General features: G+C 38.3%; 1 protein-coding gene across 6 annotated transcripts; it reads left to right on the forward strand.

Moving 5' to 3' along the window:
* On the forward strand, positions 1 to 27,351 carry SNAP25 (synaptosome associated protein 25; the record flags this gene model as incomplete). 6 transcript variants are annotated; one of them, XM_084246487.1, is made up of 7 exons in its annotated part: positions 1 to 72; positions 1,909 to 1,950; positions 9,230 to 9,278; positions 15,932 to 16,049; positions 19,937 to 20,062; positions 22,268 to 22,412; positions 27,283 to 27,351. In XM_084246487.1, the coding sequence occupies 7 exons, from the start codon at positions 1 to 3 to the stop codon at positions 27,349 to 27,351; spliced, it is 621 nt and encodes a 206-aa protein (XP_084102613.1). The 6 variants fall into 6 exon arrangements, with proteins under 6 accessions (XP_084102613.1, XP_084102612.1, XP_084102614.1 ...); XM_084246486.1 differs by lacking the exon at positions 15,932 to 16,049 and adding an exon at positions 16,214 to 16,331; XM_084246488.1 differs by lacking the exon at positions 15,932 to 16,049 and adding an exon at positions 16,214 to 16,331 and having other exon boundaries at positions 19,949 to 20,062.

The following is a 27,351-nucleotide window of genomic DNA, read 5'->3' on the forward strand; positions in this document are numbered from 1 at the left end:
ATGGCCGAAGACGCAGACATGCGCAATGAGCTGGAGGAGATGCAGCGAAGGGCTGACCAGCTGGCTGATGAGGTAAAGGAAGGAAACTTGGGGGAGGGGACAAAGGATCGGGGAACTGGGTAGTTTGTTTTATTCAGGTTCAAGTGAGAAAAGGGCTTCTTTGAAAGTCTGAATTTAAAAAAAAGTAGCATAAGTGAGTTTCTATACATGTAAGATCTCTACCGACAGGAAGAGGAACTTAGAAAGACTATATATAAATTAGTGTCCTGGCCTAACCTCCAATTTCTAGAAATCTAGAAAAATCAAGATCTAATAAAAGCAGTGCGTTTGTTGTCTCACATACCATGGGGTACTGGAGCTGGCTCAGTTCTGAGATCTGATTGTTACATTTTCTTGAGCTCTGCAAATTGGTATAAAAATGGAATTAAATAAACTGAGAATTACAACAATTATATTAAAATCAAAGGTAGTAGTCAAATGTCAACACTTCCTAATTAGTTAAGTATATTTTACTACTATTTATGCTTTTAGTGTTCTTGACATATGTTGTAACTGGAGTGTGGGGACACTGTTATGGGTGTGTTCTGCCAGTCTGCCCAAGTTCACCTTCAGTGATACCATGATCATGTAATGTTTACACCATGGGAGTCTGCAAACACTGTAGATCAGGGCAGGACTTATTGTTTCGTTAATTGTCTAAACTTAAGTGGAAAAAATATTAATAATGCGGATCAAACCTAAAAGTGTCTGTACCCATTACATTATAAATTACACATAAGTTGAGGAAGTCATCTGGTGTTTGAATACTATGATTCTGTCCAGCAAAGTCAATTATGTGATTTTACAGATGAGTAAAGTCCAATGCATGTTTTCATTGTTTCACTTTCCTTTTTATTCATTAATGTAAATGAAAATCTCCACCACCATCCATGCCAGAACTGTGATTGCTGTATGCATGGATAGCTCTGGACATAGAGTTTAGCAAAAATCAACAAAAGCTTTCTGTGAGAATCAATTGGCTATATGGAATTATAACAAAGAGCTTTATTTTTTTATTTGTCAATGCACTGTTCATCTTAACAAGCTTAAGTACATATATAGTTATAGATACATATGTCTATTTTTTCTACAAGCTGGTTTTTAATAAACATGTGCTAGCATACACTGCTTATAACTGTTCATTTCATTTTCTCCCAAGAAAATTAGCTTTCTTCATGTTCTTGCAGAATTTTGTCCAAAATAGGTTGTCACTTAAAAGTGCAGCTTTCAGAAATGACACTGGTTGTTGGATTCTGGTCAAAGAACGGAGAAAAAAGTGACAACACTGTGCCCAAGGGACCAAATCTGAATTCAGACTTTCCCTCTCCTTTTTCTTATCTATGAATTAAGATAATTATTACAGCTGTCTCCTATAGGCTAGTTATTTCAAACACTGCTTGCTTTTTTTTCACCCTAAGGCATCAGCTTCACTTGTATTGATAAGAACTTTCAATTGTGTTTCTAGGAGCTTTATAAGAAACCTGATGACAGATTCATCTCATTTCATGAAAAATTATGTTTGTGTTTAAAATTCAATATTCTTGGTCCAGGGAGGCCAAATTAGTCCACTGAGCATTTGAGATAATTTTTCATGCATCCTGCACATGCAAAATTATCTTTTCAGATTACTTTTTCTTTGATGTCAAGATCAGCTTCATATGGTTTTGATTTTATGAAGGTCAGTTGACATATAACTGCTTTAGGGAATCTTATTTTGATTGAAAATGGGAATACATTTTTGTTTCAGTAACAAAATTAAGAGTATGTGAAAGCAACTTTTCATACTTCTTAACGGAAGAAAATATTTCTGATTTTCCCAAAAATCTGGATCCTGCACTTACAGTATTTTTCTTTTTTTTTTTATCACAGTCACTGGAAAGTACCCGTCGTATGTTGCAGCTGGTGGAAGAGGTAAGCAATGACCCTGTATAAGACAAATTAATCCCTTTTGCTGACACACTCCCTTCCTAGAGCCCATTGTCTTTCCCTAGACCAGGATCTCCTTGATTGAAGTGTGATTGTAGCTCACCAGGAAGCCTCATAATTAGGGAGATGCTGCACATAAGCTGCCAGGGAGTCATCAAAGCACTCACTGTCCCTCCCAGGTCAGACTCCCTTCATGGTCAGGGAGAGTATTTCTCAGTAAATGCTCCCAAGAAATCATAAAAGATTGAATCACTTAAAGCAAATCAGAGCAATTTCTACTATACCAAAGAATTATCTAAATAAAATTTTCATTTGTAATGATTACGATGCCTCCAAGTCACATTTAATTTGACATTTTAGCTACATATATATGATTCTTAAAAATATGTAACCATATAAAAAGAAATATCAAGTCTTATATTAGCTCTTTTGTATTCCTAACTCTAGATGGAACATCGATTTGTGAGGCATGGTTAATGAATCCCACAATATTTTTACATTGGTAAAATAGTGCAGATAGCCATGATAGAATCAAAAGAGTATTTTCAATAAACCTTGCTTATTCTAATTTGGTAAAGCAGCAGTCAACCAGAAGAATAAATGGATTAATTGAATTTATCCATTGGGAGAGATGAAATGGAAAAAGAATGGGATGGATTATCTTTATCAAAACCAAATAAAACACACCTGATAGTTTTTATTCAGTGAGAAGCTATTTTAGTTATATTTTGAAACTGTTTATCACAGTAGAAATGCATATGTGGTAATGACTTTTAGTGATCTTGGGCATTCTCTAGCAGAATGATTAAATGAGCCCAAGTGCCTTATGCTACTAGTAATTGCTTATGCAATGGCATGAAAAGAAAAAAAAAAGATACATTTTATAAGACTAAAAGGGAAGGCAACTGCCTCTCACACTGCAGGAGCCAATATCTTTCTTTATTTCTGCAGCTTCAGCTTCTCACCTAGGAATGAAACGTGGCAAAATGTGAATTGCCACAGAAGGAGGGAGGAAAAGGTGGCAACCATGAGCTCCCCAGGAAGTCATGGAAAAGTGGGGAATGACACTTAGCGAAATCTGTTATCAGGAAAAATGAAAGTTTCAGCCTGCAATGTGGTTCAAATTGGTCCCTACAGGAAGGCAGGCCAGCAAGGGGCCTCAGCTGCACAGGAGAGCAGTCTTTATTTTCTAAAAAAGAAATGTTTTCTTTGCTCTAACCTGGGATCACTGCTCATGCAGAAATACTTGAGGACCAAGAAGGAGGCAGATTTTCTAAATCTCAGGATGGTGGCCAAGCTTTCAGAATAGATTTATTGTCCCTCAACCTGTCATGAGAACAAATAAAGATACAAACCTCAGTAACTTTCCTGCATGAAGTCTAACATGGATCTGAAGGAACCCAGAAGTCAGCTGTATAATTATCTTGACGAGTCTTTCTGACCTTCAGTTGTAGCCTCCAAGGTCATTTTAATTTATGCACATTTGAAGTAAGACACATTGGAAGTAAATTTCTAAAATACCAGAACTACCACTAATTTTCCCACCTCTGCAGGGTTGAAACACTTGCTGTAGCAAGTAATTGGGTAAATAACTAGAATGCACCCTTTTGTGCTGGCTCCTCACCCACTGAATCTTGGGCCATGGATACTTCTTTTTTGTGTCCTCTTATATTGCAGGCAGTGCTGGCCAAATTTTCAAAATGATGTGTCTGCTCTAATTTATTCTGGGAAAAATAATTGCAAAAGCTCTATTGATTGAAGTAGGATTCTTGAATCATATTTTCACTTTCCTAAAGTGTTTCTTGATCAAGCATGAAGTTGCATATTAGAACAAGGAGCGAAACAGATGGAGGCCATCTACTATCACTAATAAATGACAGTAGATATTAGCCATCCCATCCTTAGGAAAATTACGATCAAGGCATTATTAGAATAGATTGATTTGCTCTTACTTCCTCCTGGGTTATTTTATATTTATGGTCAGACACCCCTTTTGTCTAGGACATTGGCTATTCAGATGATATTCTGCTTTTCAATCATAAAGGAAATTCTCTTTTAAAAGAATCAGCATTAAATATTCATCAAGGGCAGAAATCATTTGGAAAATCTGAGCATTGAAATACCAGGATCTTGTCCATGATCCCAAAGTGCATCAGTGCTGTATAACTTGAAATGAGCTGAGTTCTCATTGAAATTCAGTCTCAAAGACAGGAAAGGTTACTAAATATGTGAAGTCTCCCTAAGGCAAACAATTCCACTTTCAGTGAAATATATACCAACTCATATAGATTTCTAGGACATAACAGAGTGGCAGCTATAGAGGCATAGAGGCTTTTTAATAAACACCACCTTCAATGAATATCTCAAGGACAATGTAAAGTTACACAAAGGCCAGTTGGGGAAAGTTCTAAAAAACTAAATATACTCAAGTGAAAAGATTAGAAATCACATAACTCTTGGTTTCTAGTCTGGAGTAGGAACTATCTTTTGGATGGATGAATTTCAACAAATATTTCTGTACTTTTTAACTCTGGGAGTGAGAGAGATGCAAAGTGGTATCGTGCGTGAAAACAGATATGAGTATAACTCTCCAAGTCAAAAACTGTACCTGCCTTTGGAACCTATAGAAAAGGGAACAATTAATTCTGATCAGAGAATCATGAATCTGCTTTAGGGCAGGGTCACCCAAAAGCACTAGACTGAATTTTCAGAGTGGTCACTAAGGGCTCCTGCACACTTCATGGATGTTTTAGCATCTTTTCTTTTTATGCCAATTTATCTTTCAAGACACTTTGGCTGCAAGAAGAGAATAAACATTTCAAAACTATGTCTGTGTTACCCAGACTTTCTTCTAAAAATAGAAAATTCAGATTAGGCAGTTGTTTTCAGATAAGCAGATGTGGTGTCTTCTGATACTCTAGCAGTTAATGCCCTGTTTTCAAGTTTTAGCTCAGTGATAATATCTTGAGGAAAGAACCTCAGAATGGCAAAAAAAAAAAAAAAAAGACACTAAAATGTTCCATAAACCCAGCCTTACTTCATCTGCAAGAAAGGAAAAAACAAAAGTAGAGAATAAAAATAAAACATTCTCACATCTCCAACTGCCCTGTTAGGTGGATGGTTTCTCCGGCAATCTCAAACAGAAACCAAGAATTGAGCTAAGATAAAAATAGAACCACTTCTTCATAACCAAGATGAAAATGCATACATTGTGCAAAAATAAAAAAGATGTAAAAAATATATAAAATTAAAAAATAATAAAAAAATAAAATAAAAAATAGAACAACTTCTTCTCACACCCAGCTATTAAAACATAATACTCTTCAAGGAATGAGAGAGTAATATTCTGCCTCTCCCTGAGTTATTTCCCCTCCAGCCCTTCTCCCTCGTGTTTCTCTTTCCCGCAAAGAACATCCCAGTTATTTTGTTTAAAGCTGTAAGCAAAACAGTGGAGCCAAAATTAAATTCTAACATTTATGGAGGTCCGACAATGTGCCAGATAATGTGCTCAAAGCTGGCATCATCAAGCATATTTATCTGATTAATCCTTGTAGTCACCTTTTATTATTACTTTGAGCTCCAGTTTACCAAAGAAAAAATTAAAATGCACTGAGGTTACATAACTTGCTTCAGGCACACCGCTACAAATCACAGAAAGGACAATGAGATTGAGGTCTCCCTGATGGCAGAGTATAAATTCTTACACACAGCACTTAACTTATTTTCGATCAGCAACTCCTACAATATTTGCTTTTTTCTTTGAGAATTACCCTAAAAGTAAAGGATCTAAGAATGCAAACATAGTAGCTCATATTAAACTGATTGGGATTCTACACAAATTAAATGTTTTATTTTAATGTACTTCTTTTTAAACCATAGTCTTCCAAAGACTTGAACTTTTAGCAGACTGTATTTTTGTTCTGTAGCTTATTTTAGCCTCATAAGAACTCTAGGAAGCAAGAGAGCCATTTCTGTCCTTGACAGCTGGGAAAGCTGAGACACAGAATAGCTGACTCTTAAGCAATAGGACTACAAAGATAAGTTAGAATTTTGAATTATTGACTTCTAGATTCCAGCTCTACCCCAATTCACTCTTACATTGTGAAGCATAGTTGAAAAGCCATGCATTTGTTTGCTCCTTACCTTTAAGCCCTGGAGCAAAGTAGAGGTGCAATGAACATTTAGAATCTCTCAATGGATGGGTGGGTGGGTGGATGGATGGGTGGGTGGGTTGATGGATGGATGGATGGACGGATGGATGGATAAGTAAACAAGTGAACGAATGAACCAACCTACCAGTCACCCACTGGGTGACTTATTTGACATCTCTCCCCTTAAACCTGGAGACACATCCTATAAGATCAAGTGACATCCACTATGGCCTGGTGACTTGTTGGCTAAGCTAAAAGCATAATCCAGCATTCCTTACTTCATGATCGGAGCTTCCTGCTTCTATTCTCCACAATTGGGGCAAACTCTTGCTCCTTCATATTAGTTCTGTGAATTACTCCAGTGCTGAAACATTCAGCACCAAATTGGACAAATGGAATCATACTGGCAGGGCTTCATGTAAATAAATGGGGATAACAGGAAATGTAAGCAGATGAGAGCTGGACTGATCAAAATGAAATCACTAGCTTGCTTTACAATCACTGCCCTCAACAGAATGGAACAGGGTCCTCACACATGGCTTTGAGTTGTGTCCCCAGACGAGAAAATGCTCTGAGATACCTTTGTCAGTTTGTATTGTCACATCTGTATGCTGGATAAGTCATGGCTTTTTACAATTTCTTCTCCTGAGCAATGGCCAATATTTTCAGAAAAGGGCAATGAAATTGTTAAAATACAAGCTAGTATAGACAGTTATTCATTTATATTGAAGAAAAAGATTTTTGGAAATTAGATTTTTGGTAGATGGTGACTTATAATGTTGTATGCCGAAACCTACGTAATGTTATAAACCAATATTACTTCATTAAAGAAAAAAGATGTTGAAATCTCCTCTGGGATCTAGATTCTTGCTCCTTAATGTGTCAGCAGCAGTATCAGCGGCATCAGAGAGCTTGTTGAAACAGTATCCCATTCCTACTGAATCAGTATCTACAATATCTACATCTACATCTGTGTGCTTCCTGTGCAGGGGAAACATGCACATTAAAATCTGATAAACAGTAGTTTAGAAATTTGTTATGGTAGTTGATAATGATACTTTTAGTTTGCCTCAATATCCTGCTATAGGTGCATTTTCCAAAATTATTTTACAAATCCTTATATGACAGCTAACTACAGATCAACCACCAAGCTAGTGTGTGCCACATATTAACTCATTCAATTCACATAAAAATTCAGTGAGGTGTTAACAAATATTATCTTTGTATGACAAATGGGGGTACTGAGGCACAGAGCAATTAAAACTTTTGCCCACAGTCCTATAACTAGGAAATGAAATCACCAGGGTTCTAGATCCGTGTTTGACTCTCAAATCTGTGCTTCCAGTGACTCCAGAAGTTGTCCAGAGGCATCACTCTCCAACCCACAGCCTGACTTGACAAGTTCAATCTATCACAAATATGCTCAAAAGCAAAGTTGGTTTTTTTCTGAGAATAACTACACCCATTATCTGAAATGGTGAGCTTATAAGAGCTCACAGAAATCAATGCCTTATTTTTTAAAAGCTCTATTGGCATTGAATTGTTAAAATTCTGTTTTTAAAAATAAAATCTTTGTTGACCTCCTAACACCTCTTTCTTAGTTTCAAGTAAGTTAGGGAAGATGAAATTCTAACTTAACTAGTTAGAATTCCTAGAAATGATGATGCCCAAGTGTGAGCCATACAAAATCTCTGCTCTTTCACCTCCCAAGCTACCACTCTGGTCCTCCAAATAGTTCAGAAAGTGTTTGATTTATTTTGATAATAAGGAGTGAGATGAAGAAGGTCTTTTATTTTTTATGAAGAGTATCTTTTAAAGACTTTTCCTGCACAAAAGAACTGTAGCAAAACTTGTGGATGGATTATTTTCTCACACAGTATTATTGTGCAGAATTTTCAATTTCAGAATAAAGAGTCTATATTTCTCATTGGTAACTCTTATACAACTTTTCTCCATAAAGGGAAATGGGAGAATGAGTTTCCCTTTGAGCTGTTTCTCAGACTTTTATGAAGCAAACATCTCTCTCTTTTTTTTTAAGATTTATTTATTTATTTTTAAACATTTATTTATTTAGTTAGTTTTTTTAGATATTTATTTATTTATTTATACAAGCACTGGGTACAGTCAGAAGCGTGGGAGGGTGAGAGAATTCACCAGAGCCAGAGCAGGGAACAGAGCAGGCAGAAGGACCGAAGTACACTGCTGAGGGGAGCAGCGGGCGGCAGGAGAGGTCTGCGCAACATATAGGACCCTCCTCCGGTGGCCGGGGAGCAGCCAGGGATCGAACTGGCGCTGCAGAGGCTGCGGGCAGCTTTGCAACCCAGCACTCAACTGCTGCGCCACCGGGGAGGCCCTAAGATTCATTTATTTTTATACTAGAGCTGGGGTACAGGCCAGAGGCACGAGAGGGTGAGAGGATTCACCAGAGACAGAGCAGGGAGCAGAACAGGCAGACTGACCAAAATACACTGCTGAGGGGAGCAGCAGGTGAGACAGGGGAGGTCTGCCTCGCCATGTGGGAATCTCCCTGGCCGGCCGGGAATCAAACCTGCACTGCAGAGGCTATGGACAGCTTCACAGTGCTGCGTTCAACCCGCTGTGCCAACGGGGAGGCCCCTGAAGCAAACATCTCTTTTGATAAGACTAACAGTCTCACTCTCCAAGATTCTTCCACATCGTCCTAGAAGGGCATCCTTCTCCATTTCACTGATGGAGACTTTTTGACATACTATGCCAGAGATTATTTCATTTAGAAGATTTTGAAAGAATTACTTTGTCTGGTTGGAATTATGAAAACTATAATCATTTTTAGTTTCCTACTATAAAAGCACAGTATAATTTTAAGTGTGTGTATTTCAATTCCATGCTAAGTCCCATCCCCAACTCTACCCCATGGAGAATGAGCTGCATCCCAATCTTCTACCTAGAGAATCAATGCCCCATGCATTTGAGGCCCTCCCCAGCCCTTAATATTCTGGCCATATTTCCTCCCTCTTTTTCCTTTGGTCCTTCCTCATTTTCCATTTCTAGGGCTAATTGTCCCCTGACTGATTTCTCTTTCTCTCTTTTCTCTCTAACTCTTTTTCAACTTTGCTACCATTATTGGAATGTAGAGTAAAGATGCTGGTATCAGGACTTTGGTTATGTTGGATGAACAAGGAGGTAAGTTGAGATTTCTTCAGTAAGAACAATTCCTCATCTGAATAAAGTACTTTTTTTATTGTGCAAATACAGGTGGTTATTTTGATGTCACACAGATGAATGAGTGTGAGGATTCTAGCATTGTTATCCTGATTTTCCTCCTTTCTCTGTTGAAAAGCTTGGTAAATGTATGGAAATGTGGAGTCCTTCATGACTGAATAACTTTTTCTGTGATATATGTCCGGGCAACAGAAGTTTGAAGTCAATAGACATTTGTTTGGATTTTTTAAAATGATGATATTTTGGTCAGTGTGAGAATTTCTTTCCTTCTGCATCTTTTCCATGAATTGACTTTCTTGATTAGGGAAATAATAATAAATTATGCTGTTTCTTTTGACCATCCTAATTCAGTATCTAGTATTTTTTATTTCTAAGTTATAATGGATATCTCTAAGATAACTGGAAGCTATTTTTTTTAAATCTATTTATTTACACAAGCACTGGGGTACAGGCCAGAGGCATGGGAGGGTGAGAGAATTCACCAGAGACAGAGCAGGGAGCAGAACAGGCAGAAGGACCGAAACACACTGCTGAGGGGAGCAGCGGCGCAACAAGAGAGGTCTGCTGCACCATGTGGGAATCTCCCTGGCTGGCCGGGGATCGAACCAGCACTGCAAGAGGCTGCAGACAGCTTCACAGTGCTGCGCTCAACCCGCTGTGCCACGGGGGAGGCCCTGGAAGCTATTTTTAACAGGATATAAGCAGAAGGAAATCATTGGAAAATGAAAAATTAAACCTGTTTTTAAAAATTATTATAAAGATGTTAGAAGCAATGAAAACCAGAGGGCCAGATCTTTAGTATAGCGTTTATACTCTAAAGTGGAATCTAGAAAGGTAAGACCGTTTTTGTCTTTGTTTCAGTACATCTAGTTATATGTTGAAATTTTATTTAATTCTAGCCACAAGTTAGTTACCTGATTTCATTCTGAATTCTTATCCTATAAACAGATTTTTGAGAACTTTTTCTCTTTATATATTTTGAAAGCATTAGCGAATTCTCAGGACTTGTGAGAGACATTTTAAACATCAAAAATAAAACTAAGAGTTGTTCACAGTATGGAAACCATAAACAAATTCTAATAATAAAACTCAAACCTAGGGGAATGACCAATAACAGACATAAGGCCTTTCCCTAAAATCCACAGAGCCCTTACATATCATCAAAGAAAAGGGTAGAAACCGGAAAGAAAAGTAGATGAAGAATAATCAGAAGTTTACAAATAGACATGAAAGCATGCTTCAACTAAAACAAATAAGCAGATACCACTCTTTAGCAGACTATCACAAATATTGTAACCAATGCTGTGAATGTATTGGGAAAAAAAAATTCTCATTCTTGATGGAGCAATTTGACAATATCTCCAAATTTTAAAGTGCACACATCTTAGAATTTTATACTTCGGCTATATATTTACAACTATACAAAGAAAAGTGTCTGTAATAGTGTAAAACTGGAGACAATCTAAATGTCTGTGAGTTAGGAGACCAAATAAACGAATTATGAGCTGTCCATAAAGGAAATATTCTTCAACCATTACAATAAATTAGATAAATCTTCATTTACTGACTTCTAAGGAGTTAGGGCAGGGCAGGGAGGCACCACAGGAAAATGTATTACTGGAAATAAATGCTAAAAATCAAAGTCTCTGAGGTTTAGTCTGAGGAAAGAAAAAAGTCTATGAGAATGTCTGTGATGAGTCAAGAGTAGAGGCGGCAGGAGCAGGCAGGGAGCCTTCAGCTATCATGACGGAGTCTGATACTTGTAATAGGAAATGGGGGGAGGAAGAGGGTTGGGTAGGAAGGGATTCAGATGAGGTGCTATTCTGAGAAAGGATCAGTGGGCTGATGGGGAGGCAGAGCAAAGTTTACCCAAAGACTACCCAAAGAGCAGCCCCACATTGAGGTGCTTCAGCACTTCAGCTCTGGTAACCCCATTTTGCTTAGTCCTGGCTAGAAGCATCCCTGGGAGAGCATAGCCACTATGTAAATGCCAAGATGGAGCCCACAGGTACCACAGCTGGGAAGTCCACTCACTAAACTCCTCACAGAAAAGCCCCTCTTAAAGGGAGGTCTGAGTGGGTGCATCTTGGATGTCATGTTAGGACTTCTGTTTTTATATTATTTATTTGTATTGAACTTTTTCAATAAATATTCACTAATAAAAAAAAGATTTGCTTACTTGGGCTGCAAATTTAATTGGACTATGATAAAGAAAATCTAGAGAGAAAATTTGCCAAAATCTCCATCCAATTACAAAAATATATTACCCTTAAGCATTAGTTAAAAGAAAAACAATTGAATATCAACCCCAATGCTTTCCCCCAGTTTTTAAAATGTACACACACACACACACACACACACACAAATAATGGACTCCAGAGGAGTTAAATTTGAAAGGAATTATATTAACTGTGGTAGTCTTCAGAAGTCCCCAAATGAATTTGCTATAATTATAAAACTTGCAGGCTTGGTTTGTATAACAGTGTCCCAGGTTTGAAACTCAATCAGCAAAACATTACTTTTTTTTTTTTAATTAAATAGCAGGGGCCTCCCCAGTGGCGCAGTGGTTGAGCGCTGGGTTGCGAAGCTGCCTGAAGCCTCTGCGGTGCCGGTTTGATGCCCGGCTGCTCCCCGGCCACTGGAGAAGGGTCCCACATGGCGCGCAGACCTCTCCTGCCGCCCACTGCTCCCCTCAGCAGTGTACTTGGGTCCTTCTGCCTGCTCTGCTCCCCGCTCTGGCTCTGGTGAATTCTCTCACCCTCCTGCGCTTCTGACTGTACCCAGTGCTTGTATAAATAAATAAAATCTTAAAAAAATGTTTAAAATTAAATAGCAGATGCCCATATAGAGGAGAGGTACCTCATTTCCAGAGCTAAATTGATACATTTACAGTGCAATAATTAGTAGTTCCACTTTATTAACTCTTCTAGTTAATAATTTGCATGTGATATGAACTCTCTCAGCTAATAATTTATATGTGAAGGTCACAAAAAAGATGTCTTGCAATCAGAGGAAAACTTTGGGAAACTGTCAGGATAATGCCCCTCCACCACCAACCTATGAGACTTTGATATAAAAATATGGAAAATAATATATACAAATCTGTAATCAAAAAGAGAGAAGCTTAACAACATGCTTACTTGAGTTGCAAATTTCATTGTACTATCACAAAGAAAGTCTAGAGAGAAAACTAAAACCTCCACACAAATATAAAAATATATTATTCTTAAGCATAAATGCTTCCCAGGAACATCTATATATTATTGTCTGAGAAATGAAGTGGAATAAGAGATTTCCTTTCCCCACAAAAATAGTTAATATTCTCAGCTCAAACATTTCATTTGTGGCCACACCACACTAACTGTTGAGTTCCATGGTTAAATGTATTTCCTAGGGTAGCCTGAATTTTTCCAGGTTGATGACATTGAGCTTGATGAGATGCATCCACCTGTAAAACCTCCAGCAGTGGGTGCCTTCTGCCTGCTCTTAAGTGTTACTTGTTCCATTTATAGGAGATTGGGGTCTTGTTAAATGACAATGAGCATAAGTGAATAGCAATTCTCACTGCCATTGTAAATACATTTTAATTCTGTATATGTCATGTTTAGTTGTTTGAATCAATAACTGCCTTACAATTTCTCTCCAGTTATGCTCTACTAACTTTCTCTGTGCCTGAACTCCAAAAGTATTGACTTCTACCTTGCAGCTGCACCTGAGTCTCAAAGAACAGCCTTCCTTCTAAAGAACCATTCCAGGTTGTCTAGCTAAATGGTTGCACTCAGGAACTCCTTTTGGGATTCTTGTTTTATACCCAGGTATCAGGAGACACCAAGAAGCATTGAGCATACAGATGGCCCTGGAAACGTACTGAGTCCTGGAACTTTTATTTCTCTAGAAAACTTTCTCCGAGGGAATGCCCATGAAGCAACCCTAGCACTAATGTGGGATGAGTTAACCTTCCACTTTTGTATCTCTTGTTCCTTTGCAATCTTCCTGGGTTATATGTTTCAACAGTGAAGATGTAGCCCTTTAGAAAAGCCCCTGGGATCAACTCTGAACTAAACAGTGAAACCTCTGACCCCTGCCTGGCAGAGTAAAGGCAAAATAAATCTTCATCCAGGGAGGCTGCCAACTTTCTCAAAGGCTCATGGCACTAAAAGGTAGCATTTGAGAATACAACCTTCTTGCTAAAGTCCATTTGCAAAAACTTGTTATGAATGACTAAAGCTGTAATGTCCAATAAGATGATTACTAACCACATGTGGCTATTTAAATATATTTAACTGAATTTACATATGCATATTAATGCTAAATGAAAACCATGTGGCAGCATCTTATAACTGAAAGTTATGAAGGCTTACACAATGGATCAGTAGCATTGTCTTGCTATTCTTCTACTGTTTTTAACTGGGTTGAGAATCCCAAGAGCCTTATGTTGTCTTAGATATGACTAATATAAAAGTTGGCTAAACTTAAATCCCTCGGCAGTCTGCCTTTGGTGGATCTCTCACAAATAACCAGTCATTCAAAAATGACAAGAGAAAATTTAAGTTCTTCCTCCAACATATTAGTGTTATCTACTGGAGGCTCTTTCCAGCCCCAAAATGTTATTCTGCCAAGCTCAAGAACAAAAAGTCAAAAAGTACATTTAGGGAAATAAAAATAGTCAACTCCAAATGTGTTTTGCATCAGCTTCCAAGATGCTACTGTCTGTCCTGAGTGAGATGAGGATGGTGGTTGATTTTGGCCAAAATATTAACTCAAGAGAAACTCTTTCAGAAGGGCAAATACCTGAATATGTTTCCCTGTGCCATCATCTGTGCACATTTCAAATGTGCTTAGTTCACTCCAGGGTACTTTCCCTCTGAGGCCAGACACTCCTTCAATCCATCACAACCCAACACACCAGGAAGCCATTAGCCATTACTCTTTTGGGATTTAGGATCCCAGTTTCCATCTGTACTTAACATAGCTTTTCTCTTAAAGATATTGAGCTGCTTTTCCCTCTCCACCCCCACCCCCTGCCCCAGCAACTCCCTCACAAAATAGTTAATTTGATTTACACATTAGTTTCTTGCAATTTTAAAATAAAACCAGAATGAAGTCTTCAGAAAAGAAAAGATTCCCTGAAATGTAAAGAATCACTATTCATTTTTTAATCTCTTCTAAGGATTTTCTTAAAGATATTACTATACTTCTATTTATTCAACAAAGTTCTTTGTCATATACTGTTATTTCCTCCTTCCATCCAATGCAGGATGAATACAAAAATTTTGTTTTCACCAGTCATTTGAAAAACATGGCAGAGAGAGGATTCCTAGGACAAGCTGAATTCTAGTCTAGCCTAGCCTCACACACTAAAAGAACACAATAGGCTCTTATTTTCCAAATGGACAGGCTTCCCAATTGTGAACCTATCTTAGTGTTTTGGAATGACAATTCCTTCTCTCTGATTTAATGTGAGATTATTCTTAAGTGATTATATATGCTCTCAGACTGCAAATTATTCATCAGTTTTGTACTTACCATGCCTTTACTTCCAGAGGCAAAGTCATGCATGCATGAAAATATAGATGAAAAGAGGAAAGGAAATGTAATTAGGTTTTGTAATAGACAGCCAGCCATCCCATTGCGGTTTGCCTTAATGGTCTTAAAAGCTGTTTTTAAAATCCTTACATTGCACTTGTAGTTTACTCAATTTGATGACACAACTTTTGAAAAATTAATCAAGTTAGTAGTGTATGTAACCCTGGCAACCTAGAAGTATGGTTTGTTTTTATGGCTATTGATCTATGTCCTGAATACGCTAAGGTCAGCTTGACTGCAGAGATGACTCGAGACTGTCCTATGTTCCAATCCATTGTTTTTCAGACCCATGCATTCACTTTCCCTGCTTTCTGCCTGGGATTGGTATTTAGCATTTCCCCCTTCATAGAGAATGGGAAATCAGGGGCCAGTCCAAAGCTTTCACAGCTAGTAAACTTAACTGAATTAAAACATTCCAGTACTAGTAACATTATTGTGCTGATACTGGTTTTTTTATGGCTTCTAAAAACAAAGTTTCTAAAACTAAGAGTTGCTGATAAGCTACTTCTGGCTAGAGAACACTGGTAAGGGAAAATGATCAGTTACCCCTGTACTGTCGCTGCTTTCCCCAAAGGAGAAGATGGATTCTAGTTTCAACTCTACCCTGATCGAGGATGCATAAAAACCAAAAGATACAGGTATTTTAGAGTTGAAGCATATACTTTCTCTAGTAGCCTGAATGCCTCAAAAACAAAACTAACACCCTGTTTTTCTTTCTCTTGGGTTTCACTGGTGTCTGAGTAAATGACTATTGTGTGCTTCTCTCCTGGACACTCAGAATCAAACAGGCCTACCTACCCTATCCCATCATGTCTGAATTACAAACTATTTTGTGCATCGTTTTGTTCATTTCCTTTCACCCACATCTGTGTAGGACAGCGGCAGAAGTCTACAGCAATGCATCCTCTTGAATAATGCATTGTAATCTCTCTTTCTCCTTCAAATTCCGTTTCACATAGTCATTTCTCATGTTCTGTTGGAAACCCCCAAAAATTCATTCCACACTGTCATCCCTTTGTCCTAACCAGAACAACTCGATCGTGTCGAAGAAGGCATGAACCATATCAACCAAGACATGAAGGAGGCCGAGAAAAATTTAAAAGATTTAGGGAAATGCTGTGGCCTTTTCATATGTCCTTGTAACAAGTAGGTACTGGGTACCAGCTCTAATCTGTGGCGTCCAGTTTTCTTTCTTTCTTTCTTTCTTTTCTTTTTTAATGTCAAAGTGAATGTCTGAAGTTTTGTCTTTTTTTCTTTGTCCTTTTCCATCTGCTTCATTCTGTGGGGATAAAATACTTGTGTTTAATCAGAACAACTGGAACGCATTGAGGAAGGGATGGACCAAATCAATAAGGACATGAAAGAAGCAGAAAAGAATTTGACGGACCTAGGAAAATTCTGCGGGCTTTGTGTGTGTCCCTGTAACAAGTAGGTGCTGCCTGCCTGCCTGAAGCTTTGGTTTCCCAAGGCCCGTCTCCAAGCCTTGACAAGCTCATTCCTGCCAGGCACAGAGGCAGGATGAGCATGTGGCATGCAGAACAGATCAATACCGTCTCCGATGCATTCATCTCATAGCATAGATGATATTAGTAGGAGTTACTGTTGATGCATTAAAAATCAGGCATACTACAGTGAAATCTTCACTGTCAGCAACTTTTATTGATGAACGTTTCAACATTTTCCAGAAAGTGTACCTCGAGACAGAGACAAGCCTCAAGGAAGAGGCACGTAGGGAATTTTCTTTCCCTCTAACCCCCAAAGCCAAAATGGCACATTTAGAAAAGACTGGGGGTAAGATTGGAAGGTGAGAAATATATTTATATCAAGGTATGATTTTTCAGAGGCAAAAGAGACAGGTAATTTGGCTCAAGTAAGCATTCCATGAGTTAAAGAGGAGGTGACAGACATTCTGTCTTTCAGCTATCTACCAGATGCCATGTCTGGTCAGCTGTGGCTGCACCTAATGCAGAAGCTGCAAGTCTTTTGGCAAGAAGGGCTCAAGCCTTACCAAATTGGACCCATCTCTCTCAAATTTTTCTTCTTGGAACATCTGCCCGTACACTGGCCGAAATGTTGAAATGTGTAGATTTTGCATGCACAACATCACAAAACATTCAACTGTTCTCAAGGTTCTGCAACGCTTTTTTTTGGAATGTAGCAGAAATGTGACATGTGGTTATAAAGGTTTGCAACAGAAGGAACCGGAAAAGGAGGGTTGTGGAAGATAGTCTCATTTGACTAGCAGTGGAAAAAAAATGCATGAGCAGATCATCTGACATGCATTTCAAAAATTAAACTTCTTACTTGATCTCCCTCACCCCACCCATTTCCCTTTGAACAGAAGTCTTTTTCCTAAAATCTCTCCTGATCCTAGCTTTTAGAATAGAAATTGATGTCATTTCTAGCTGATTATCTGACCATTCACATCCTTTAAACTTTGAGGCTGATTAAAAATATCCCACTTCCTGTTTAGGAGGGGGAGGGGCTCAATTGATAAATAAATTTAAAATGTTAAAAAAAAAATGACCCATGCTAAAGCCTGACTAACTGGAATCTAGCTAACTAGAATCCTTGACTGTACTTACCTTTTAGCAAAAATTGACAAATAAATAAAGAAAAAATTAATCACAAAGGGCAAGTTTAAATCGTTCCTCTTTCAGGGTAGTTTAGGAAATTCACATTCTCTAATTCAGTCTCCATCCTTTAACTTCCATATCAAAGAGGACCAAATAATAAGAGCTGAAGTTCAGAGAAAAGTCCATGGGGCACATCAAGAGAAACCCTAACCAAGTAAAGTTCCAATTCTGAAGGCCACTCTAAGACTTCAAGGCAGGAAAGTGGCCCAAGAGTATAAGCACCTCTTAAAAACTGTTTTCCTCCATAGCCCATTGTTAATTTAGAAGATCAGAGAATCCACCCAACGATTCATTGCTAAGCATTCCAGTTAGTCAAGATTTAACTATACATCCTTCCAATGGCATCTTGCCTCCAGGTGAGATTTTCACCTGTTTTGTGATGAATCCCACCAGATTTACGTTCCCTTTTCATCAACTATGTGTGGAGGACAAAATGGAGGCAGCCCCTCAGCCCCAACGAATTCTTAAGTTCCCCTACAGATTCCACTTTACGGTTGGCAGTAATTCCTTATTGCACAAGAGACCCTATCTGAGCTTCAAAGCTTGACCGAAGTGTTCCCTATTGTGTGTAAATAATGCTTTAAAAACCATGTGTCACAACGCAGTGGCTGGTGGTGCCCCGGACACTCTGAGGGCTTCGCCCGGGCTCGGCATGTTTCCAAGGACTATGGTAGATGTACGGCAGTTCTGTGAGTCTATGTGCAGCATTGTGGGTGCAGTGATTCGCCTTCTTTCAGAAACGCAAACTTCCCTACCCTCCTGACTTTGCCAAAGATGGTATGCCAGACGTTTGACATAGCAGAAAACATCACAAGGTCCATATAATTTCATTTACTAATAGGAGGAAGGAGATGGGGGGATTGGGAAAAAAACCAAGCCAGACTCTAAGCTCTCTTAGTTTTTGGATCCTGTCCCACTGAGTGGGCCCATGGCTCTTTAGCACAGCAAATTATGACAGTTCTGAGGGCTATGGCATTCCACACTAGATTGTGGGAGTTACTGAAATTAATTTGTACAATTTTCTAACTGTCTCCAGGGTTGCTTGGTCCCCAATCTGCAAATATTAGTATTAGAGCCAGTTATAATAGATGGCTGTGATTTTCTTGTAAATGAAAATTGAAAAGGGGGTTCAAATTCTGGTGTTTTGTAATAGAAAATGTGAAAGGAGGACCAAAGGATGTGCTTTTGTTTTTGGACTAAAAAGCGTGTGGTTTCTACTATGCAAAAAATCCTAAAAACATCTTTGATTGCCTTAAATTACAACACACCCACACCAAAATATGCTGCACATGTTCCTATTGGGCACAACAGGTATGCCTGGATTTTAAGTCTCTCTCCAAGGCAGCTCAGTGAAATACAGCCCCTGGAGACCACACCAGTTCCAGATCACGCTCCCCCCACACCCTCCAGGATAGTTTGAAGTAGGAATTTGTAATTACTCCCACCCCGCCCCTCAGTCCGGCAAAGAAGCTATTGAACCTGCGTTTCAAATCGTCATGAAGGCTATTACTGTCCTGCTAGTGCCATTTTTCGAGAATGATCAACTTCTGGAGTAGTTTGGCTTAAACGAGAATGCTTCACTTTCTACTCATGCCTGTAGCTGGTGCATGAAGAAGACGTAGAGGGATTTCCCTTTTTGGTGCTAGATGGCTTGTTCTCTCTTCTATTTTCCTGCATTCATTTCACTACGCCTCTTTTACTTTTTGTCTCTGTGGACAAAGGTTTGTACATCGACTCTGGATGTATGGTGACTGTTTGGAAGTACCGATATATTATCTAATTCAAATCACTCTAGAGGCAACTCAAAGACCATCACCCTTGGCCAACCACCAATCCTTTATGTCCTTCATGCAGAGTTACAATGGTTAGTTCCACACATGTGGGGGGTGGGGGGAGAGAATTAAACAGGGAATCTTTGCATGAGGTGTGTAAAAACTTGGTCAAGTATGTTTTTCTTGACAGTGTGTTGCCGTGGTGTATTGTACACACTCTACTTGGCAGTCTTGTTTTGTGTCTGTCTGCCAGTATGTTTTTCTGTGTGTTTTGTGTCTCAAAATATAGCTGTGTCACTGGAATAGAACTCAGCACCCTCCAGCTACCTTAATCTAAGTATTAAATTCAACTGAACTACAAACGGAAACCAAAACAAGAAGTGCCTGTGGGCAAAGTTTGCAGTCTTGACAACTGCAATTTACTCAATTGGAAATGAAATGCTGAGTAGCTGAGGCATGGTGGTGGCCAACTGTTTGGGTCAGGATTATGATATATCGGTATTCTCTAATGCCTCGAATTGAAACTCATTCGCTTGGTTCGGGTTCTTCGCTTGAAGAGGTAACCATTGTTATGACCTTGACACTCCATCCCCTTGCCTTGGCACTCACCCTCTTTTTTGCATAGGCTTAAATCAAGTGATGCTTACAAAAAAGCCTGGGGCAATAATCAGGATGGAGTGGTGGCCAGCCAGCCAGCTCGTGTGGTGGATGAACGGGAACAGATGGCCATCAGTGGTGGCTTCATCCGCAGGTGAGCCTGGTGCAGACGGCACTGTAGCAGTAGGGTGCAACAAGCCGCTCCAAACTAAGTAGTTCTTAAAATAACAATTCTTCTATCATATGTGAATCTGTATGTCAACTGAGTAGTTCTCTGAGACCCTCTCCTGGGCTCACTCATCGCAAGCAACTGGGTGCAGCTGATACAAGATGGCCTCTGTCCCTGGTGGATGGATCTGCTGGCAGGATGCCTTCACGTTTCCTCCACATGGCCTCTCCAGCATGCTAGCCCGAATTTCTTATTTGGGCATTCCAAGGGGCAAGCTCCAGCACACAAGCATTTATAATGTTTGCCAAAGCTTCACAAGACAAGGCAAGTCACATGACTACCTCCACCCTCAATGTGGCAGTCAATCAGCATTTCATTCCATAACTTTTGAACAGAATCATTTTTGAACAGAAATTATTGAAGAGATAGTTTACAGAAGTTAATGACAGGGAAAGGCATCAGATGTGAAATTATAGGCGTGAAGTAGTTAAAAATTTGTCTTTGGAGAGATTTGGATCTGAATTCATATCTTAAGCAAGCTACCCAATCTTGATCTTCACTTTCTTCTGAATGGAAAAATGTGAGAGATAGTCTCTGCATAATAATTTCTAGCACAGATTAAGTGAGATAATATGTGGAAAGTTCCTAGCACAGCCTAGGTGTCTTATAAAATTCTTATTACTATTATTACATTTGTAAAAATTATATTGAAAAATTAATAGGGAAAGTAAGTAAATGGTAATACTTTGCTAAAAAGTAAATAAAAACAGAACAAGAATTGGTAAACTACTCATAGACTTTATCAACAGCAGAAAGCATCCCATGGGACAGCTGAAAACTTTTGCTAGTACCGAGAGGCAATTGGTAGAGAGAGATGCAGCTGATGCCAACACCAGCAGGAAATGAAACAGGGAAATAAATAAGTGAAAGGGGAAATGCCCTTTGCCTTCTTCTCTCTCATTGCCCATGGGTTAAAGCTCTCCTGAAATTAAAGATTAAGAGAATCTGGATGATATAGTTGTGGAGCAGTTAGACTTTCAGGACACAAAGAAAAGAAGGTCAGAGAATGATTCTGGAGCTACAAATGGAAAACAATGCGCATACCTGGACTCTTATTATTTCCTTTGAGAACCAGAAGCAAAAGCCAACTTAAATATCTATTAAAAATCTCAAATGAGATCTGTGAATTCAGAACGCGACTCTCATGTGACCAGCAAACAGGATAATTGTAACAAACATTCCTGTTATTAAAAAGAAAAGAAAACTATCCCTTTTTACAGTCTGCATCACAAGGTTTCAACAGTGACTGGCTAGTTGTTTGTAAAGCTATCTATACTTAGGCTATTTTAGCTGATATTGCTAACCAATAAGCCAGACTCAAGAGACAGGGCATTGTCACCTAGATTTAAGGTCTAGATCACTACCTAGAAAGATAGCTCTATTTTTATTTCTGTTGTACCCAGAGACACATAGTAGGTAAATGTTAATTAACCACAAAATTCTGGAATAAATACCATTCGCAATGAAGAGTTAGTACCTTTCTAACCTTCAAGCAGGGTTGTGGAAAAAAATGGCAAAATGGTCAGGCACTTTGAGAGGGGAATCCTTTCCTCCTCAGTTTTCTCCCCTGAAATCACCCATTCACAATGCCATCAAAAACACTCTAACATTGAAATCTGAGCAAATAAATATCATCTTGAACAAATAATGCCCTTTTGCAGTTTCTGGGAGCAAGCAGTATTAAGGAGCAGACTAATTACTGTTACTCTTCCCATGATGTTGTTCCCAAGGACATGAGCAGAGAAAGTCTCTGATTTAGCACAATAAACATTTCCTTTCATTCTGAATTTGACCGTTGGAGATTTGGGTTGTCATTTCAGAAAGAAAAACACAGCTTCTAATAGTTCCATCTTCATTCTCTGACCTGGAAGCCCCCCAATTTAAAGGATTTTACACTTCAAAAATGAAAATGGGATAAACATGAAGGTAGGAAATGATGCACTGATGAAAGTGAGAAAAGTAGATACATTATTCTATTTCATATGCTTCATTAAAAGTAGAAATTCAAGGGTTCAAAAATGAAATTTAAAGTACTACTTAGAGGTCTACAGATTTTCCCGGTGCTTTGGGTCCTTCATATTCAAGGTTTTTCTCATTCTCTTATCTGCTAAAAATTGCTTTGACACTCAGGGTAACAAATGATGCCCGAGAAAATGAAATGGATGAAAACCTGGAGCAGGTGAGCGGCATCATTGGAAACCTCCGTCACATGGCCTTGGACATGGGCAACGAGATCGATACACAGAATCGCCAGATCGACAGGATCATGGAGAAGGTGAGTGTGTGGCAGGAATCAATTTTCCATTGCTCTTCACTTCTTCTGAAATAACCAAAAAGGAAGTGTGGAGAGCATAATAAGGCCTCAAACCACGACATGGGATTCAGGCACACTGGTAGATAGAGATTTTCTCATTAATTTTCCAAGAGAAAAATTCAGCAACAGATAAATGAAAAGTAGAATTTAATCCAGCAGATTCATCTCTATTTCACACACTGTGTGAGGCACTGAAGGGCATATGGAAGCGAGAGAGACAGATACCATCCTAATGCCAAGAAACTCATTACCCACAGGAGGCAGCAAGCCTCCAGATGAATTTACTACCAAACAAAATGTAATTTGGGAGAACCATGCATAAAAAACTAAGGAGGGTTCGATAAAGAAAGATTTAAGGACCCAGAGATGAAAAAAATCACCAAAAGTAAGTTGAATTTGGATTGAGCCTCGAAGGATGGTTAGGAGCTTTTCAACTAGAGCTGATGTAGGAATAGAATCAGGATATGAGAGAAAGAAAAGTTATTTTAGTTTAGTCAGAAGATGAATATGAGCTTTGATTTTACAAATGTCAAAGCTTTAAGAATAGTTCAAAAAGGCTCAGATTCCATTTCCAGTTCAACAGTTCATATGTCCAGATCTTAAAGGAACATATTCCGATGAAGCTGACTTCATCAGAAGCTAACACAAGGCAAAGACACCAGACATGGCTCTGAGACTGAACCCCCGACTGTCCCAAAGAGGCATAAGGAAGAATGGAGAGCAGAATGGGGAAATGTGGGTCTGAAGGCTTGAGGTTAGAAAGAGAACAGAAAGAAACACTGGAAAGATTTTATAAAAAGATTCAGGGCACCAAACACTGATATTTCACACTGGAGAAATCTGACATGACTTCTATGTCCTTATATTCCACTCCCTCTCCAGTCAGTAGAGTTCTGAATATTCTTTACATTCTCTTAAAGATATTCAATTGCCAAAAGGGGGATATATACACACTATAGGTTTAATAATAACTGTGCATCTATAATCTTATTCTAGTTGACTATCCTTGTGTGGATTTATTACCTGGGAGATATTGAAGTTTAGAGTGTGAAGCCCTGAATTCCTTTTTAACAATTCATTCCACTTTAGTAAACAGAGAAGGATGCTGTTGAGATCCCTTAAATCACAAGGCTAAATACAAGTTTCATGGTATCCACCCAGCCTCCACTGACTTGAAAAAGGAATGAGTAGACATAAAAGGAACTCTTTTCCTTATTATGCTCTATGCACTACATTTAAAACATATCTGATCCCATAAATATTTTTCTTGATCGATATTGAGCTACACAAATGTCAGTGTTGGATGGCAAAATGCTTGTGCATAGCTTACTTTTGCAGACTATTACATACTTATTGTTAAGAATCCTTTGATATGCTAAAGCTTTTATTGCTGTGCAAATCAATAGATTTTAGAACAATATTGAGAGTTTCAAAAAGTGGAGTCAATATAAACTGACCTAACCCATTATGGCCAAGAAAAATGAACTACAAAGTAATTGCTAAAGTAGCTTACAACAAAAAAAATTATTTGAAAAAACAAGAAGTAATTATTTTCTATTAATGGACCCACTTTATTCACAGGTATTGGTGGGTAGTGTATCAAAACCAATTAGAGTTCCAAAAGAAGTTTTACTAAAAAGGGAAAGTCAAACTTTTATTGATACTGTTAGACTTTAAGGTTTTTTTTTTTTTAAGTATTCCTAAAAAGGAAAATGACATCTTCATTATGCCACTTTTCATTTCTGCAATAGTTCTCATCTTTAGGGAAGACCATTCTTTCTGGGCCCAGTTTACTACAAGGACAAAAACATGCAGCTATAAGGTTTAATCAAAGTCAGACAATAGCCTGTCTGGAAAATAGCCACTCCTTGAATACGGAGTTGTTTAAAAAGGGGAGGCAGGCTCTAGGTTGCCTTTGGAGGACTAGCTTAGTTTTTCCCCCCACAATCACAATCTGAAAATTATTTAGATGAAGCCCATTTCCACCCAGTATTGCCCTCAAATGTTACATACTATATGCATAATTATTAAAAGACTTTCAACTTCTCTTGTAAGTTCTCATTTCTGATAACAGGGAACAGAATGTAAAACTCTCCTGCATATCTAATATCTAATTGAAGTCACACTATAGGAATAATCTTTGATGTTTCTCTCGTTTTCTTGCATGAGTCGAACAACAACCTTCACCCAATCCCTCAGCCATGATCCTTTGTCACCACTCAGTTTAATAGTGATGTTTTGGAGTCCCAAACAATGTGATTTCCCCCCTTGAAATACTTTGTATATTTTTTAAAAACCTTGCTTTCTGCTTTAGGGAAATAGACACACACACACACACACACTTGCAAATAAATAATCTTCCAGGTTTAAAAATGTCTATTATTTCTGAAAGCTATTAAAATAGGCCAACCAACGTGCAAGTTTATATCAGATGCTCTATGAGAACTCTCATGAAAGATCGTTAACACAGAAGTTTCAACATGGGGTGAGAATGGGCCTTCGGGTAGGGTAGTAAGCATCCACTTCCTAATTCTGAGCATGGACCTAATGCATCTGTCATGGTCTGAAGTAGAGGCAATTCCCAGGGTGCTCGGCAGGGTGGGCCAGATAGCACCTTCCAAAGCTCTCAGCAGCTCTATGGTGGTCGTATTGGCTTTCTCACAGGGGGAAATCATATAGCTTACCAAGTATGGCACAAGTTTAGGATTCTCTACATAGATATATGAAAACTGGGGTGGGACGTATTCCATAATAAATTCCTAAAGAATTTAGAAATAGGATGAACATAGAGGCATTTTCCAAATACAGAAAGGTTTCTAAAAAGAGATTATCACAAGAATTTTTTCTGAAAGACACTCTTTCTGTTACATAATGAAATAAAGATGTGGTACTGTGTATGTCAGATATTCTGTCGGCTTGAATTTTGATATACTTTAGAAAAAAAATGTAAGGGGAAATCACAGATGCTCATCAAACACAGTTCTGTTTCTGCTTTTCCAAGATGCTTTCAGACTCTGCAAGGGGTAACCTCATGTTTGACTTCAAAATATCCCTTGTACCACCAGATGAAAGTTCACAAGTGCATTCGTATGCACTTTCTGGAGAACATTTGTCTCCAGAAATGCCTTCCATTTTTCAATGGATTATTTTTCTCATTTGAGTTTTTCTCAGAGTTTAGGCTGGAAAAATAATATAATTCAACCTGCAGGAACATTGGTTTGAACCTGTAATTTTCCTTTGAAATGAAGAGTCATTATTTCCAATATGATCTGTAACTACAGAGGGAAGATTTAAGAGTCAAGTAATATTGGAGGAAATACTCATTCTCCAAATTAGTAACTAAGGTCAAAAATGTGAGTCTGTAGATCAATACAATCAAGGGAAATTAGTGCTTTATTTCACTTGTTTTGAAAGTCAACTCTAGATTATCCAAACAAATGGTAAGGAACAATTGCCAGATAACTTAGCATTATGAAGAATCTAGAAATATTTCCATTTTAACTTTACAAATTTCTATTTGAAGATGTATAACTCTAGTGTTTTAGGAATTCACAATTAAACTGAAAAAAGAAAACCCAGGTCAGTATTATTTGGAAAGCACCCAGAACAGTAGTAGGCACAAAATCAGAAATCATTGGCTAATACTGCTGATATAAAAATAATTCAGATTCCTAATCCTGCCTCTCCACTTCCTCCTCCTTTTCCCAGTCTAGAAAGGGACCAATATTACCAATCACGATGGAATAAAACAGCCTAAACAGAATCTCTTTCTTTGTCTCTCTACTTACTGACTCATATCTTTCTTAATAGAGTTGGGAATATTTTATTTTTCTGGGTTTAAAAGTCTATCCTGGTAGTAGTCCTAGTTTTGTGCTGCATATACAGCAAGAGGTAAGTCAAGCAGTGAGGAGATGAAACAATGCACACAATTATAGTAAATGTGCCCAGCGTTAAAATAAGCCAGTTATCAAGTCCATAGGATTGGGTCTTCAGAAGTGGGGCTTAACGTTATTAACATCCTCAAAGCAAGTATCACTCAATAATTGTAAAGTAATGTATATTGAACACTCAAATTTTGCAAAACATTATTGTAAGCACAGTATGTATATACACTCGATACACTCATTTAATCCTTATAGCAAGCCTAAGTAATACAGTGATTGACACAGCGATTACCAGTGTGGACTGACTCCAGGTCACTTGCCTCCTCACCTTGGTTTCCCCAATTATTAGTATTATGACTTTAGACAAATTCCTTACATCTTCTCCGACTGGTTTATTTACTTGGAAAAAGTCATTAATACATAAACTGCATAGTTGATGTCAATCTCGATGTTGTCAAAGTTGAATGTATGGAACCCGAGAGACAGTGGTGCTCATTGGTATTATTTATTGCCCCCAGCTTAAAATCAAGAAAACTGCAGTTGCACAGTGCTAAGTAATTTGTCCAAAATCAAACCGCTAATAAGTTAGACATAATTTGAATCCAGCTGTACTAGTGTGTGTAATGCAACTCTTTTCAATAGAGGTGAGTGCCTATTATAGAAGACACTGGATGTCACTCCAATAGAGAAATATAAACTATAACTCTGTTCTCAAAAGGATGCTCTCTGATGGGGAAAACTGGTCTGAGAACTAAGATGAAGTTTCTACGATGATGGCCAGGAACAACCATAAGTAATGATAATTACTGAAACACACACAAAAAGGGGATGGTCACTTCTGAAGGACAAGGTTTCGATAAGTTGCTTCACTCAAGAAGGGTTGAAATGAATCTAGAAAGATGAATGGAAGGGATAACCATAGTTCTGTTTTCTTCCTTTTTTTCTAGGCTGATTCCAACAAAACCAGAATTGATGAGGCCAACCAACGTGCAACAAAGATGCTGGGGAGTGGTTAA

This window comes from Talpa europaea, assembly GCF_964194135.1.
Source record: "Talpa europaea genome assembly, chromosome: 11".
Lineage (NCBI taxonomy): Eukaryota > Metazoa > Chordata > Mammalia > Eulipotyphla > Talpidae > Talpa > Talpa europaea.